The sequence below is a fragment of the Trichechus manatus genome, unplaced genomic scaffold, assembly GCF_000243295.1.
Source record: "Trichechus manatus latirostris isolate Lorelei unplaced genomic scaffold, TriManLat1.0 scaffold00008, whole genome shotgun sequence".
NCBI lineage: Eukaryota > Metazoa > Chordata > Mammalia > Sirenia > Trichechidae > Trichechus > Trichechus manatus.
In genome coordinates, this window is record NW_004443944.1 from 1,864,063 (window position 1) to 1,880,490 (window position 16,428).

General features: G+C 57.6%; 2 protein-coding genes across 2 annotated transcripts in view; both read left to right on the forward strand.

Annotated features, from left to right (window-relative positions):
- Nucleotides 1-187: 187 nt before the first annotated feature.
- Nucleotides 188-7,854, forward strand: PSMA7 (proteasome 20S subunit alpha 7). Its single transcript, XM_004370199.2, has 7 exons — nucleotides 188-412; nucleotides 4,109-4,235; nucleotides 5,221-5,345; nucleotides 5,818-5,940; nucleotides 6,416-6,535; nucleotides 7,185-7,247; nucleotides 7,636-7,854. Exons 1-7 carry the CDS (start codon nucleotides 317-319, stop codon nucleotides 7,726-7,728), a joined length of 747 nt encoding a protein of 248 aa, XP_004370256.1. The 5' UTR covers nucleotides 188-316; the 3' UTR covers nucleotides 7,729-7,854.
- A 1,399-nt stretch (nucleotides 7,855-9,253) lies between these two features.
- The window catches only part of TAF4 (TATA-box binding protein associated factor 4), a 157,298-nt gene continuing 150,123 nt past the window's right edge, over nucleotides 9,254-16,428 (forward strand). The window contains exons 1-3 of the mRNA XM_023741421.1: nucleotides 9,254-9,335; nucleotides 10,062-10,096; nucleotides 10,341-10,638. Coding sequence (XP_023597189.1) covers nucleotides 9,254-9,335; nucleotides 10,062-10,096; nucleotides 10,341-10,638 — 415 coding nt within the window. The remainder of the gene's footprint in view (nucleotides 9,336-10,061; nucleotides 10,097-10,340; nucleotides 10,639-16,428) is intronic.

Consider the following 16,428-nt stretch of genomic DNA (forward strand, 5'->3'; position numbering starts at 1 on the left):
CCGTCGTGGTTCGCTCCTGCCGCCCGCCCACGCCTTACGCCAGCAGCGTAGGCCTCCGTCTGCAGGGTAGCCGTGCGTCGGCGGCGTAAGCCTCCGTCGGCAGCGTAGCGGGGCGACGACGGCGTAGCGGGGCGTCGGCGGCGTAGCCGTGGGGCGGTGTCGTAAACCTCCGTCGGCGGCGTAGACCGCATCCCGGCGTGGTGAGTCGGCCGCAGCGGCGCATGAGTGTGCGCTTTTGAGGAGGAACGCGGGCGGTGTCCTCGGCGGACCCGGGCGCAGCGGGCAGTCTCCGGAGCAGGCCGTGCTCTGCCCGGCCATGAGCTACGACCGCGCCATCACCGTCTTCTCGCCCGACGGCCACCTCTTTCAAGTGGAGTACGCGCAGGAGGCCGTGAAGAAGGGCTCGACCGCGGTAAGGCCGGCTGGGCCGAGGCCTGCGCGAGCCCGGGGATCCGGGCGGAAGTGGGCCGCGCGGGGACCCGGGCGCCCGGCAGTCCTCGGGGAGGCTGCGCGCCCCGGACTTCGCAGGGAGGACGGGCAGGGCCGCGCTCTGGGCCGGGGTCGCCGGCAGGGGAGGGTCTGCGGGCCGCGCCGTGGGCTGGGGATTCCTCGGGGCGTGCCCGCCCGGAGCCCGCAGGGATTGGGCCAGTGGATCCTCGGAAGCCAACGGGGGAACGCGGGGAGGATGCCCGGGGAGGGCTGTGCTCCGGGCTCGGCCGGGGTCGCCGGAGGGCTGGCGCCCTGGAAGCTGCGGTGGCGGCGGGTGCGGGGGCCCGGGGCGCGGCGCCTTCTCCCGCGGGTGACGGCGCTTGCCCTGGAATCCACCTCAAACCTTTGTTCGCCACGGCAGCTCGGCCTTCCTGGCTCTGCTTGGCCCGAGCCGCCGTACTGACCCCTTCTTTGTTTCCGGGGGTGTGTTTGGCGGGCTCGCCGTTTTAAGGGAGAGTAGTGGCTGGAGTGGAGCGCGCAGACGCCGCGACGCTGGCGCCCGAAAGGAAAACGAAAGGGGAGCCGCGTTTGTGATCTGCGGCCTTGGGCTTGCGGAGTCGGTGGCTTTCTGCTGTTTGGGTGGAGGGCGGGTCGGGACAGAGCGGCTGATAAAGTCGCGTTTATTTCGCAGACCTTGAGTAGGCCGGCGATGTACAGCGTTGGGCGTTAATTGAGAGTAATTGCAGCACGTTTGCCAGTGGTTTTTGACAGGCGTTTTAAGAAACAGCGGAATTCCGGCTAAGGGGTGGAAACTTCAGGGTGCCCACTTACTTTCCCTCTACTGTCTTGTATTCAGCGGGGTGCCCCCCTGAGACCTGCGCGGTGCTGGCAGGGTGACGGCCATCTTGGCGTGATCACCTTTGCACGGGGCGGGGCCGGGGCGGGGCCGACCGCGGGAGGGAGGGCTGGCTTCTGCAGGCTCCGTTGGTGCGCTGGGAGAACGGTACTGAGACAGATTCGAGCTATGGGGGTCCCCTCCGCTAGGGAAAGCAGTCGTCTGCAAAGGACCTGGTGGGCTCGGAGAACAGAGAGCTGTGGCTCTCAGTGTCCGCAGCGCAGGTCCCGGCAGGTACGTTCCTGGATCTGCCCACTGGGCCACAGAAGCCCGGCCCCAGTCAGCCGGCGCCTCAGCTCACCACACACTGGACCCGTCTGATGAGCGGGGCCTTAGGGACAGCGCGTGACAAGGCCCTGCCGGTTGTTCTAGTGAAAGCCCGGCATTTGGGAGGCTGGAGCCGCAGAGAGAAAGCAGCACTTGGGATGCTGGGCGTTTCCTTTTCATTTCTTGAATCAACTGTTTTGAAATGAAGGCCCCAAATCTATCTGCTGGCTTAGCTCCTGCAAACCAGTCCAGTTCTCTGGGTTTGGCTAGGTGGTTCTGAACTGGGGGCGCTTTTCCTCTGGGGGCATTGAGCAATTTTAAGACACAGTTTCTGTAGCCAAGGGGGTAGAGAGGTACTACTAGCATGTAATGGGTAGAGGCCGGGGGTGCTGTTTAAGCACCCTACAGAGCCCAGCACAGCCCCTCCAGAGTCATCCAGCCAGAGGGTCGGCCGTGCCACCGGGGCTGGGAGGCTCTGCTCCGAAGTGCAAGGGTCGTACGTGTCCAGTGGTTGTCCCTTCGCATCTGTTTGTATTGATGGGGAACAGTGGCCACGTCATCCTCCCATCTGCCTTCCCAATGACAGCTGACAGTCGTCCCCGATGGCGGGTCCTTGCGTACCTTGTGCATCAGCACGCGGCAGTGCCGGGACGGGCAGGGTGGGGTGTTCATAACTTCACAACCCACAACACTGGCTTCAGAACATCTGCCTTCAGTGTTAAGGAGCCCTGGTGGCACAACGGTTAAGCGCTCAACAGCTATCCAAAAGGTAGCAGTTGGAACCCACCAGCGGCTCCACAGGAGAAACGTGTGATCTGCTCCCATAAAGATCACAGCCTAGGAAACTGGGGGGCAGTTCTACTCTGTCACACGGGGTCGCTGAGTCAGAATTGACTTGATGGCACCTGTCTTGGTCATCTAGTGCTGCTGTAACAGAAATACCCAAGTGGTTGGTTTTAACGAAGAGAAGTTTATTTCCTCACAGTCAAAGTAGGCTAAAAGTCCAAATTCAGGGCGTCAGCTCCAGGGGAAGGCTTTTTTCTCTCTCGGCCTTCTCATCAGTGTTCCCCCAGACTAGGAGCTTCTCTGCGCAGGGACCTCGGGTCCAAAGGACGCGCTCTGCTCCCGGTACTGCTTTCTTGATGGTATGAAGTCCCCGTCTCACTGCTCACTTTTTATAGTTCAAGAGATCGCCTCAGGACACAATCCAGTCTTGCAAATTGAGTTCTGCCTTACTAACACAACTGCCGCCCATCCTCCCTCATTAACATCATAGAGACAGGATTTACCACACGTGGGAAAATCACACAATACCGGGAATCTGGCCCGGCCAAACTGATACACACATTTTTGGGGGGACATAAGTCAATCCATGACAGCACCTAACAGCATTAAGGGTGGCTGTTTGATTCATTAAGTTGAAATGATTTCATTAGGTTGAAATGATACATACGCTAATCATATACTAGTTCAGTCGTGTTGCGATTGCAACTCCCATCGGTATTTTAAACACACAGCGCTGGGCGCTTCAGGTCGGGTATCTTGGCTAGCTCTGTTGTTGTTAGGTGCCATCAAGTCCGTTCTGACTCACGGCAAACCTATATACAGCAGAACAGAACACCGCCTGGTCCTGCGCCATCCTCACAATCTTTGCTTTGAGCCTGCTGTTGCAGCCACTGTGTCAGTCCATCTTGTTGAGGGTCTTCCTGTTTTTCGCTGACCCTCTATCCTACCAAGCATGACATCCATCTCCAGGGACTGGTCTCTCCTGCTAACATGTCCAAAGTACATGTCTCGCCATCCTTGCCTCAGAGGAGCATTCTGGCTATACTTCTTCCAAGACAGATTTGTTCATTCTTTTGGCAGTCTGTGGTATACTCATTATTCTTTGCCAACACCGTAATTCAAAGGCATCAGTTATTCAGTCTTTCTTATTCATTTGTCTAGCTTTTGCCTGCAGGTGGAGATTGAAAATACCATGGGTTAGGTCGGGTGCACATTAGTTCTCAAGGTGACCGTCTTTCCTTTTTAACACTTTAAAGAGATCTTTTGCAACAGGTTTGCCCTGTGCAATACATCGTTTGATTTCCTGACTGCTGCTTCCATGGGCGTTGATTGTGGATCCAAGTAAAATGAAATCCTTGACAACTTCAATTTTTTCCCCGTTTATCATAATGTTGCTTCTTGGTCCAGTTGTAAGGATTTTTGTTTTCTTGATGTTGAGGTGTAATCCATACTGAAGGCTGTGGTTTTTGATCTTTATCAGTAAGTGCTTCAACTCCTCTTCGCTTTCAGCTAGTTATACCAGAAGAGGATTGATACCCAGGGTTTGCAGAGCGTGGTGCTGACCGTGGTGGCAGCGCAGGGAGGAGGGTGGGCAGTGCCTGGCACACCTGGTGAGGGCACCTTCCCCAGGAAGTCTGCCCCAGCTGCAGTGAGATCTGCTCATGGTGCTTCTTCGCCTGCTGGCGGAACTTCAGTCACTTTAATTAAGTGGTTTGTTGATTTTTATTGAAGGTTGGCGTTCGAGGAAGAGATATTGTTGTTCTTGGAGTGGAGAAGAAATCCGTGGCCAAACTGCAGGATGAGAGAACAGTGCGGAAGATCTGTGCTTTGGATGACAATGTCTGCATGGCATTTGCAGGTATGAGTCTTGAGAACACGGCTTTTGGAATCCCAGCAAAGAGCGGAACTTCAGAGGGCACCTTGGGCAGATGGGCTATTGGGGGCGTGTGGGGGTGTGGGTGTGGGTGTGTGAGTGTGTGAGTGTGTGTCAGTCGGTCAACCAGAACCACTGACGAGTGTCTGTTTCTTAGTGCTGCTATAACAAACACCATAAGTGGGTGGCTTTGATGAACAAGAAATTTATTTTCTCACAGTTCAGGAGGCTGGGAGTATGAACTCAGGGCACTGCTGGCTCTATGGGAAGGCTGTGTGTATGCTCTGGGAGAAATCCTTGTCGCAGCTTCTCTAGTGATCTGTCTCTGCTGCGGCAGCTCCTTCCCCATCGCGCCTGTCTTTGTGCTTCATCTGCTCTTTACGTCTCAGAAGCGATTGTTGATGACCCACCCTTGTTAACAAAGCAAGCACTGTTTCCAGGTGGGGTCCATCCATGGGGTTAGGATTTACAACACATTTTAGGGGGACCCAGTTCAATCCATTAACGACAAGAAATGGGTGTGAGACTAAAGGGTTGGTCAGAATGTCTCAGGACACCTCTGCGGCACTTCCAGGGTGCGGCTGTTGAACCATTCGTCCCGTCAAAGCTTATTTTCAGCATTTTGTGGCCATTTTTCCATATTCGGTTATGATGGGGAGGGCAGGGCCGCTCAGCACTTGGCGCGGGTTAGCGCTCTTCGTCCTGGTTCTCGTGGCCTGAATAAGGGGTTGACCTGCCTCCTGACGGGACTCCCGAGAGGACTGACTCAGTGTGGTGTGGTGTGGGGTGACGTACACCGTTTCTCACACACCTGGCTTTCTTTGAGAAGTTCGAGGAGGGTGGACTGCCTGCGGGCAGTCACTCGGGTGGCCTGGGTGCCAAAGGCCAGCCGCTGTCCAGCTTGCGTCTTCTGTGCCGTCCTCACTGGACTGGTGTGTGTGGCTCACACCCCCCTCCATTGTCATTGCAGGCCTCACTGCCGACGCAAGGATCGTCATCAACAGGGCCCGGGTGGAGTGCCAGAGCCACCGGCTGACAGTGGAGGACCCGGTCACTGTGGAGTACATCACCCGCTACATCGCCAGTCTGAAGCAGGTGGGCACCGCCCGGGTACTCGATTCCAGTGTGGGGCGTTGGCCTCTGTCATGGAAAGTGCCCCGTGTCACTCACGAGACGTTCAGAATGATTTTCAGTGATACACGTGGCGTTCTCTGTGGTGGTCTGCTGTCTGGTGATGTGGGGACATGGCACCAGCACGGGCAAGCGGCGGGAAGCACCCCTCGGCAGGCAGGGCCTGTCTGTCTCCATCAGAGGGACTCCAGAGACCCTCTGCTATGCTCCACGATGTGGCTCTGGTCACAGGCAGGTCTTCCTGAGGGGGCCAGATGGTTGATTTGACCCGTCATCTGAATTACGAATAACCTGAGAGAAGGCTGAGCAATTTAAAATACTTCTGCTTTTCCCTGGGATTATGAGGAAGATGGTGGTTGTCTGGGGGTGTCGCTGGTACTTCCTGTGGCTGGTCTGGGGCCTCGCGCCCATGCTGACCCGTCTCGTCTGCCGGCAGCGTTACACGCAGAGCAACGGCCGCAGACCATTCGGAATCTCCGCCCTCATTGTGGGCTTCGACTTCGACGGCACTCCCCGCCTCTATCAGACCGACCCCTCAGGCACCTACCACGCCTGGAAGGTGAGTCTGGCAGCCTTTCCAGGAAAAGGGGCTGTGGGTACAGCCACAGGGATTGGGCTTGAATCAGTAGTCCTTGGTGGCAGCTGAAATTTGCCTTAAATCCTAAGTGTGAACACGCACATAATACACCAAACGTGGCTGTTCCAAAAGGGTTCTAACAACATGGGAGCCAGGGTGGTTCGGGAGGGAATCAAACGACGGTGAGGTTTGAGGACACGTGGCGTCCATGACAGCCCCCGCATGCCTGTCGGGATGAAAGGAAAGCATAACCTGCTTCTTGATGAGGGTCAGTACCAACTCGAAGAGCCCTTGCAGAAGGGAGTGGTAGGGCAGGTCCTGGGGCCAGCCCACTCCCTGCACTGTCTACACGGCACCCTGGAGCCCAGGCAGGGTGGGCCTGGGGAGCAGGGCAGCTGCTGGCCGCACAGGGGTCTGAACCACACGCCCTGGGCTGCATGGAACACGTCTCTTTCAGGCTAATGCCATTGGTCGCGGGGCCAAGTCAGTGCGTGAGTTCCTGGAGAAGAACTACACGGATGAAGCCATCGAGACTGACGACCTGGCCATCAAGCTGGTTATCAAGGCCCTTCTGGAGGTGGGTGTGCAGTGGTTCTTGGCTGGACGGAATGGATGGGACAGGATAGGAAAGGGTGGCTGGCATGGAGGTGGTGGTGGGGAAGCTAGCATTAACGGCTGGGGTCTGAGCGTTTGCTGAGGCAGCTGCTATTCCGGGACACCGTCATGCTCACCATGTTCTCAGCAACCGTGCACTGTCATGCAGAGGGGCGGGTGAGGCACCCAGCTAGTCACAGTGCAGACTGGGGACACAGGCGAGCTGCCTGAGCTGTCTGCCCACTCACGGCCCTCATCAGGCCCTTCTGAGGCTCCGAGCTGCCGTGAAGCTGGGGGTGGGGGTGGAGGGTCGGGGCAAGGGCTGTTGGAAATGCTGGAGGGTGAAATTAAACAGGCAAGTGGACCTCCCTGGGGAGGCAAGGCTGGAACGAGAAACGGGGGTGATGGTGACAGTGGCTGTGGGGGTGGCAGGGGGCAGTGTGCGAGCTGGACAGGAGGGCGTACCCGTGGACGGAGTGGACTTCTCACGTCCGTGTCTGTTGAGCACAGAGGCGGTGGGTACCGGGACTCTGGACTGGGCACACGTGAGCGTTAAAGGTGCTTGTATGCTCACTGCATGTCGAGGTGGGAGAGGCGCCTCATCTCGTCTTCTCGTCCCTTCATCTCTTCAGGTGGTCCAGTCAGGCGGCAAAAACATCGAGCTTGCGGTCATGCGGCGGGATCAGCCCCTCAAGGTAATAGCTGTGTTTCCTGGCTTCCTTCTGCCTGTGGATTCTTCTCAGTGGTCGGGGTGGGGCAGCACCAGCTTAGGAGGAAACCTTTCCTCAGTGCCCACCAAGTGTGTCTGAAGGCACTCGTTCATCCTCCTGTATCGAGATGGCGTCTGCGTGCTGGCACGTGCTGAAAGCTGTCTCTCCTGATGGTTGGCTGGGTCTAGGCGCGTGCGGTCGTTCACTGCATCAGGCACCTGTGGTCTCGTTCTGAGAACTGGCCTCCAGACTGCCACTGGAGAAGCCAAGAGATCTGGCGGGAGCCAGGAGAGTCTCACCAAAGCAGGTGTTCGTGGCTTGGCACCTTGTGGGGCCCAGCGTTAACCATAAACTGTTTTTTCTTATGTGGTAGATTTTAAATCCTGAAGAAATTGAGAAATATGTTGCTGAAATTGAAAAGGAGAAAGAAGAAAACGAAAAGAAGAAACAGAAGAAAGCATCGTGATGAACAGACTCTCTTTTGCTTGTGGTGATTTTTAACTTCAAATCACGGGTGTCCTCAACGATGGGTGGAGGCTTCATTCCGTTTATCCAAACTGAGTGTCCGACAGTAATAAACTTCCGTGTTTTTTAACCTTTTTTAAAAGAGAGCGTGTTATTTTAAGGGTAATTACAGTAGCTCTTCAGGAAACAGAATGGCTTCCTCTTGTTTTTGGGATCCGAGTGCGTTCTTTGATATGAGCTTCTCTTGCTGTTAGCTATTTGGGGGCGGTGGGGGGGGTCCTCCCTCAGGAGCAGCTCCAGGTGACATGAGTGTGAACACACTGCTGTTGCTGGGCTCACACCACGAGGATCCCTGTCGGGTTCCAAGGCTGGCACGATTTGTGTCCTCTAGCCCCCCATTCAAGCCTCCTAATGAGCCCGTAACCTCAATGACACAGGAAAGCACTGGGTTTTTCCAAATGTCACTTGGGCCTTGCAGAGCACCCACTCAGGACCCTCACTGCTTCTGGCTTTAGCACAGCTTCGAACAGGAGCCTCCTGACTTCCCTGCCCTCCCTCTGTCCCCGGATGTCCCCTCCTGTTTTAGCACCCCGGCTTCCGGGCCCACAGCGGTTTGTCGTGACTGGAAGATGTTTCTCCACAGAAAATGCGGACAGTGACCCCTGGGCCTGAGCAGCTGTGCTTGCTGCCTAGTGCCGGGTTCCAGTCCAGGCCTGGCTCTGTGGTAAATGCAGTCACCGTCCTGAGCCTGCAGAGGGCTCAGCTCACTGTCTCAGTTTACGGCTTCTCCTGACCTGGCTCTGGTCATGGCACATGTACCTTCTAGAAGGTAGTAAAGCGGTCCACGTCACAACTTATGCTGAACTTAAAGGTGCAACTGTCAAAATGACTGTCCGTTTACAATTTTACTGGCAAGGTTCGGCCTGAGTAGTTCAGCCTCAAGTCACCGAGCGGGCCGAGAACGGGGCTCTGGCTGCCTCTAGCCAGCCCGTAGGCACAGGAGGTTTCTCGTTTCTACTCGTCAAGGATGGCTGCCACCAAAGAAGGCTACGAAGAATCTGTCCAGATTTCCGGAGCCTAGACCACCCACTGAGTTCAGCGAAGGGCTCGGGCTCTGCTGGAAGCATCAGCTCGTCCCTGTGCATTAGGGACTATTTGCCCAGAAGGAGGCGTGCACCAGATCATGTACGGAACATCTCCACCTTAGCACCCGATTAAGTCACAGGCTTATAACTCAACAGGCAAGTATTTAAGGAAAAATTGGCCCAACTTACCAGAGGTCTCTCCTACTCTGGGGATTCATCATCTGACCCCACTACAGTGAAGTGGAGGGCGTTCAGCCTGGAACTGCTGTCCTGTGTGGTGGCCCCACTAAACAGGTGGACAGCCTTGCGCCCGATCTCCTTAGCTCCCAGGAAGACAGAAGCTGCCTCCCGGCAGCAAACAGACCGCCCCTGAGCCCAGCTACCTCTCACCTGTCACTTGTGTCCAAAGTTTCCACAAAGCAGAGCCCCTTGCCGCCTACAATGGGCCCAGTCAGCTTCTTCCTCAAGACCACCAGGACCCCCCCCAACCCCTGCCAACATGCTCCCCGAGTGCGCTCCAGGCGTGGGAACAGGCTTTCAGACTGGGAAACGCGATTCTGTGCCTGTGATGCCAGATGTGACTTGGGCAGCAGACTCAATAGGACTAGAGCGTCAGTTGAGAGGAAAATGTAAACATATGCATGTTTATTTATAATTACAATTGACGTTACTCCAACAGAGCAGCCCATCGCTACGTTCTAATTCTTAGCCATGAAGTCCTACAAAAATAAACCCAGGCTTTACAAAAACTTAATCGATAATACACAGCTAAACCTTTACAGCTACTTGAAAGGGATTCGTGACCAAGGTGCTTACCTTCAACAAAATGCCCCATCTTTGGGGACACATGCTACACTAAGTCTGACCTATTCATGCAACAAGTTTATATGCCCGCCCACCCGCCCACCACCCCACCTTAACAAGAAAAACACAGAACTATTTACAGTTGAGAGGAGATACACTCTTGGTCAGGTGACCTAGCAAAAGACTGGCTCGTTTCCAAAGCAGACGAGGACACCCCCGTCCTCTGCCACAGCCCGACGTGAAGCCTGCGGGGACCAGGCAAGGCCTATCCTGGGCTTCAACCCCAACCTCAGCTCCTAGGGAAGCAGGCTCTGAGCCAACTAAGCAGCTCAATTCAGAGCCCCACGGCTCCTAGGGAAGCAGGCTCTGCACCAGCTAAGCAGCTCAGTTCAGAGCCCTGTCCTATGTCCAGGAGTCCTCCTGACCCTCCTCCCTCCTCTGCCAGCCCCCAACCTTGACAACCCCATTGCGGACGGCAGGGTACCCTGGTTTGCTTTACAACATGATCCACCTGACACCCCCGCCCACTCCGCCTGGGCTGGCTCCTGGGGCACTGCCCTGCGCAGTGGGGGTGCCAGGCAGCCGCAGAGACGCGCTTGACTGCTGCACTTGCCCAATGCAATTTGGTTCCGCTTTAAAAGTCAAAGCAATCGTGAAAATCACCGAGTGAGGCCCAAGCGCTGGCTGTGGGAACCTTCCTGAAAAACGCCAAACCTGGGATTAGCTGTGCGCACTGAAAAGAAAAACAGACGGGCGCCTTGAGGAGGCCACCCGGGACACTCCCCCCAAAACAAGTGGCTCTAGCTCAGACCACTCCACAGGAGTCCAAACACACGTAGCGGGGCGGGACTTCCACGTGAACAAAGCGACCCGCGTCCCCCACCGGGAGCGTGGCGTCATCACGTCCTCACGTCCACAGCTCCTCCTGCGCCGCCTCGGCGGGAGCCTGCAAAGATGCAACGACGCTGAGCTGGTTTCCAGAGTTAGCCCGTCCCATCAGGCAGTGACCCAGGATCTGTCACGTGCTGTGACCCAAGGGGGACAGAAGCTGCCCACCCACGCTCCCTCGGGCGGCCAGGGATGCCCACAGGGAAAACGAAGCGGGCGGCTCAGCCAGGAAGCTCACGGCTAGAGAACTCCCAGCTCCTCCCGGTCCCCTCTGACCACCCCAAGGGCCGGGGAGGGTCGGTGCTGGGCACACCTGTCACCCCCTCACCGCCCCGCAGGAGAAGCTCTGCCCAGACCGACGCCCACACAAGCCAGCTGGGACCTCATTAAAATGCAGACTTGGGCTCTGGGCAGGAGGGCGGGGCTGAGAAAGGAGAGGGCTAGGAGCTCCTCTTGTCTGCTGACCACACTCTGGGAGAAGGGTCCAGCCCACACCACACTGTGGGCGGCTTGTGCCACCGGGGGCCTAGGCCCACCTCCAGGAATCAAGGCAGCTGGTCAGCGTCGGGCTGAGGGCTGGTGTCTTGCCATTTCTAACTGCACCCAAATATTTAGAAGGTCCCAGCCCTCAGTGGGGCCTTGATCCTTCTTGGGGCTTTCCTTCTCACTGGAAAACACAACAGCCCCACTCCCTGGCTCCAAGCTCTTCGTGAAGAGGCTTCCCACCCAGGGACTCCTGTTCCAACCCTCCCACCCAAAGCCTGCAGTCACTCACCTCAGGCTGCACCCTCACACCCTGCCAGTCCCCGCTCTGTGGGTGGTGGGGTTGCGGCGCGCTGTGCCGGTGCCTCGGCCCCCTCGAAATCCACCCCGGAAACTGCGGCCACGAAGAAACCTTCCTGATACCCCAAAGGTCTCCGTGTTGAGCTTCCTCTCCTCGGCCCATGTAGTACGCCTGGAACTGAACCCCAGATAAGATGTGTGAAAATGACAGCGTCTGAGGCAGCCTCAGCCCTGATAGACACGGGAACAGGCCCAGCCAGGACTCCAGAACCTGGGACCCCGACACCGCAGGTGCTCCTGCCACACTTCACATCAGGCCCACTGCTTGCCGCAGACAGGTGGCCCGGCCTGGCCCCCACATGTCATGCAGGGCTGGGGTCCCACACAGAGGGCCACAGGCTCTGGGATGGGCAGCACACGCCCCTCCAGGCTCAAATGTCTACTGAAGGACAACACTGGACTAAACGAAGCTTGTGCTTCCTGGGGTAGGAGAGAGGGGACACAGCATTAGCTTCCCCACTGTCCCCGATGCATCTTTCCATGCTCAGCCGGGCCACTCCCGGAGCCCATCCTGCACCCAGCGCCACACCCACACTGCAGGCTCCCGTTCAGAACACCCAACCCAGGCGCCCTGCCTCGTGCACAAAACCCGTTGTTCCCACTGGCATTCTCGGTCAGAGGCAGCAACCCAACCTCCTGCTCATAACCCGGCCCTTCTCTGCCCTCTCTCATCACCCTGACAAAATGCCTGGGTTAGTGCAAAGGCCCCCGTGGACCGCCAGCTTCTGTGCCCACCCATCACCAACCCATTCCACGAGAAACATCAGATGCCATCACCCCTCAGCCCACACCTGCTCCCAGCTCCCCACAGCACTGAGAGTAGCACCAGAACTATCAGTGACCTGTAAGTCCTACACGTACCTGGCCACCTTCCAGCCTCTCGCCTGCTCCCACCTGGCGCCCCATCTGGGAACGCTTTTCTCCTCCTCCCACATACCTGCTCTGCACCGCAGGCCCCGCGGAGCGCGGCCCCCCGCAAGCGCGGCCCCCGGCGAGCCCGCCCGGCCATCTGAGGCTGACTGCTGGCCCGCCCCCACGCTGTTTGCCCCAGGGCTATCTACTTCCCGTTCTGTTTGTTCATGACCCGTTTCCCCTGCCAGACCCTAAGCGTGGGAAGGCGGGGAGGGCAGTTCCCATCTTGCTGGGGAAGGGGGCTCCCCATCTTGCTTTCTGCGGAAGGTGGGGAAGGGGGCTCCCCATCTTGCTTTCTGCAAAAGATGGGAAGGGAGCTCCCCATCTTGCTTTCTTAGGAAGGTGGGGAAGGGGACTCCCCATCTTGCTTTCTGGGGAAGGCGGGCAAGGAGGCTCCCCATCTTGCTTTCTGGGGTGTCCTCCATGCCCAGCAGTGTATCTGGTCCAAGCTGTACAACAAAAAGACACTCGTCTCCCGTGCTATGCCCGTTCCACAGATCTCATCCACCGTCTAGGCCGTTCCCTGGGACGACACCCGAGCACCAACCTCAACCAAGTGAGAAAACCGAACAGCCAGAGGGCTGCAGCCAGCTGCTTCAGCACCAAGGCCGTGCGGCCCCCGAGCTGGGCTAGGGAAGAGGAAGCCGGCCAAGGCGAGAAGATGTAATAGGACTCAATGTCCAGTCTCCTGGGGACACAGATGGTTAGCCCAGCCTTCACGGGATGGCGAGGAGAGGGTGGGCCTGCCCTCGGCCACACCCCCACAGGTGCCCGTGGCTGCCAGAGGACCCCCCAGCCATACGACTGTGGGACACGGGCGCCGGTGGGACTGCAGTGTGTATCGCTAAGACGCTAACCGTGACCTTGGCCATGGAGACAGAGCACCTCTGGCAGGTCCTCGAGGCGTGCGGGGGTCTGTCCCGCCCGCCCCCCTAGGCTTACCTGGTCTTGAGTTCAGAGGAGATGTTGTCAAAGAATGACTTAGACTTGTCATAGTAACAGTTGGGCCCCAGAAGGTCCTCCTCAGCAGGGTTCTCGTCGTTCGGGGTCACCACCGCCGGGTCTTTCTCTTCCCCTTTCTCAGCTTTGTCATCTACGGAGAGAAGCAAAGGCCGCTGAGACGCAGGCAGGGCCCGCTCAGTGCCTCCCGCCAAGTGAAACTCTCTCGCAACTGCTTGCTGCTGCACTCACTTTGCCCTCGTAACGGGAGCGCAGAATCTGCTGCTTATCCCGTGAAGATGGTTCCACCCAACCCCTCGTCCCGTTCGATCCTAGATGACGTGGTGTCCACGGTAGTCCCCAAACCTCCAGCTCTCTGTGACCCCTCTTCCTTTTAACACGCTGTCTACATGCTCCTTGAGACACGGTGAGTTTTTATGTAACGGATCAGACCTTTAAAATTCAGTTTCTTCTTAAACTCTCTGTCCAGCTCCTCTCGGTTGAACTGAGCGTTCGCACTCTCGAAGTCAAAGTCGCCTTCAAACTTGATGGTGTTTTCCTTCACGTTGCTTGGGCGGTTTTGCCCTCTGGAGCGATTCCTTGTTCGCCGGTTCCCTGGGGGGAGAAAAAGGCAGACGCGGCTGAAGGAAGCCGCCGGCTTGGCGCAATGTTTTCATGGTTTCAAAAGCAGTCTGCTTAGTGCTGGAAACTGCATTACACACCCCACAGACAACAAAAGGGAGCACAGCACCCCGAAGCAGCGAGAGCACACAGACGCAGGCACCCCGCACCGCTTGAGACTAACACCCAAAAAGCAGGAGCAGGACGGGCAAGCAAAGCTCAACTCGATCACTCCTCGCCCAGAACTGGAAGGGCAACAGCTGTACCTGATCTTCTCCTCTGAGGTCTCCTGTTCTCGTCGTTCACCTGCCCTTGACTCTGCACAGCTGCGGGCTGACCTCCATCTAAGGCGCAGAAGGGAAGATGAAGGCAAAGCGTCTGCGAAAGCCAGAAGCCCGTGACGCAGCTGCCCGCCACCACACCTGCGCGGCCGCACCAGGGCTGCAGAGGCCGCCTGGCTGGACCACCGGGCTTCGTGGCCAAGAGGAGTCCCAGTGGCTGGCCCACTTTGAAACCATGAGACTAGTGCCGGGGAGGGAGAGGACAGCGCTCAAGTACCGTTGGCGCTCTTGCTGCCTGGCTGGACCTGGCGACCGTTGAGCTGCACCCCCACGGACCCCTTCCCGGGCATCAGCTTCTTGGCGTTCAGGTGATCGACAGAGCCAGTCTGGACAGCCTGCTCCACCATGGGGCTCTTGCCGACCGGGATGGACGGAAAACTGGCTCCTGAGTTGGGGAGGGGAGGAGGGTCTAAATCCCAGAGAAAAGGAGAAAACCTCACCCCGCAGCTGGCTCTCTCTGTGCAGCACGTCCCGCAAGAGCGAAAGGAAACCAGCCCAGAGAGCTCCCGCAGACCCAGCCCCCGACGGGGCCGTCCTCGCCAAGGCTAACTGGGACGGAAAAGCCAGCCACACCAAGCCCAGTTCATCGCTGGGAGCCCCTAACTCCATGCTGACCTTCAGGGGACCCTAAGGGTGGACAAACACCATGCCCGCAACAGGCCTCCCCGGGTGGCAGAGACCCCACCTTCCTAAAAGCACACATAGTCCAACCCCGAGGAAGCATGACGTCCCAAGACGCTGGCGAATCCAGGGTGAGAATGCGTTTCATTCTGGTGCATGCTGGACAAGACCAGCCCACTCTGGGATCTTCCAGAAAACGCCGTGGATATTGAACTCTGGTTTTCCTTAAGGCGTTAAGAGAATTAAAAATGCTAAACCAGTTTAAGAGCAGCACTTCAGAGAAAACCAGCCACACGCGTCTCCAGAGTAAACGCAGAGCGTAAAGAACGGAGGGACCCCGGGAGCCTCGGTAGCAGGCATCCCCAGCCGTGGAGATGGGGCCCTGGCAAGAGACCACCCTGAGCCACGAGAGAAGGGGGGCACCTGGCACACATGGGCCCTCTCCAGATTCCTGGGTCTGCGGGTACTGCTCAATTCTAGACTCGGGGAGATACACGGTGGTGTGAACCAGAAAAGGTGAACCCTAACCGTGGGGCGGCTTTATCAGAAGGGTAACCCAACAAAAGACGAAGACTGGGTACTGAACTTCATTTTTCCTGCGGAACAGAAACCAAAGTCACTGCAGAGAAACCCATGGGCAGGTTGGCAGCAGGCGCCGGCAGGCCCGGGCTGTCTCACCCGGCACCCCTCAGCGCTGCAGCTTCCCCGAGGGACATCCGCAGCTCACGGCTGCTTCACGCTCACACTATAACCGGACGGGCTCATCTCGTTTTTATAAAACCACATCGGTTTTTCAAAAACCAAGTCTATGAACAGCTGCATCTAAATGGTCCTAAGAGCACTGAAATCACCTAACGTAGCTTCTAACCAGGGAAGAACGTTCACTTTGTGAATCAAACGTGCTAGTGTCAACACGGGATTTAAACAGAGACTCCCACGACATGCCAGCCTGACCGCAGCTATGGCCCAGGAAACCCCAAGTCATCGTCCTGGATGACATTCACGTGGACGGTCAGGCTCCGGCCTGTGACAAAGCACGCAGCACCGTGCACACAACAGGCACGTGAGAGCTGTCAACGTTGAGTCCAGAGCTGCAGGTGACAGGACAGAGGAGGAAAGGAGCGACCACGGCAGGTGCCGCCCGCAGCAGGCAGGTGGGGCGCGCTAGTGTCGGTGCGTGGCCATAGGGCGGCCCTCGATCAAGCAGCACGGGAGAATCACTCAAGCTTTAAAGGGGCTTCGTGTTATGAGGATGCCCGAAGCCCCGGCTCCTCTGTGCTCTGGACCAGCCCCGGGTCTCACACAGACCAAGTAGCAGTGTGGGCACTCAGGGTGCGAGTCCCACCGCGCTTTAAGCAGCAGCCGTCGATCGAGACTGACACTCCTGGCCAGCTCTAACGTGTCTGGTGCCCAACAAGCCCTGGGAAACTGCCTTCTGTGAGCAGGACTCTCCCGCACATGGCGTGGCGGCCCAGACCAGAGCAGACCTGGATCCAGACTACACAGGGGAGCCGAGGATCCTCGGCAGGGCCGGGTGCTACAGCCCCCGCATTGCTGGTCTGCGGGTCACCCCTGCTATGTTACAGGCACCGTGCTGCCGGCCTATAGGTCACCCCCACTCTCTACAGCTCCCACACTGCTGGTCTG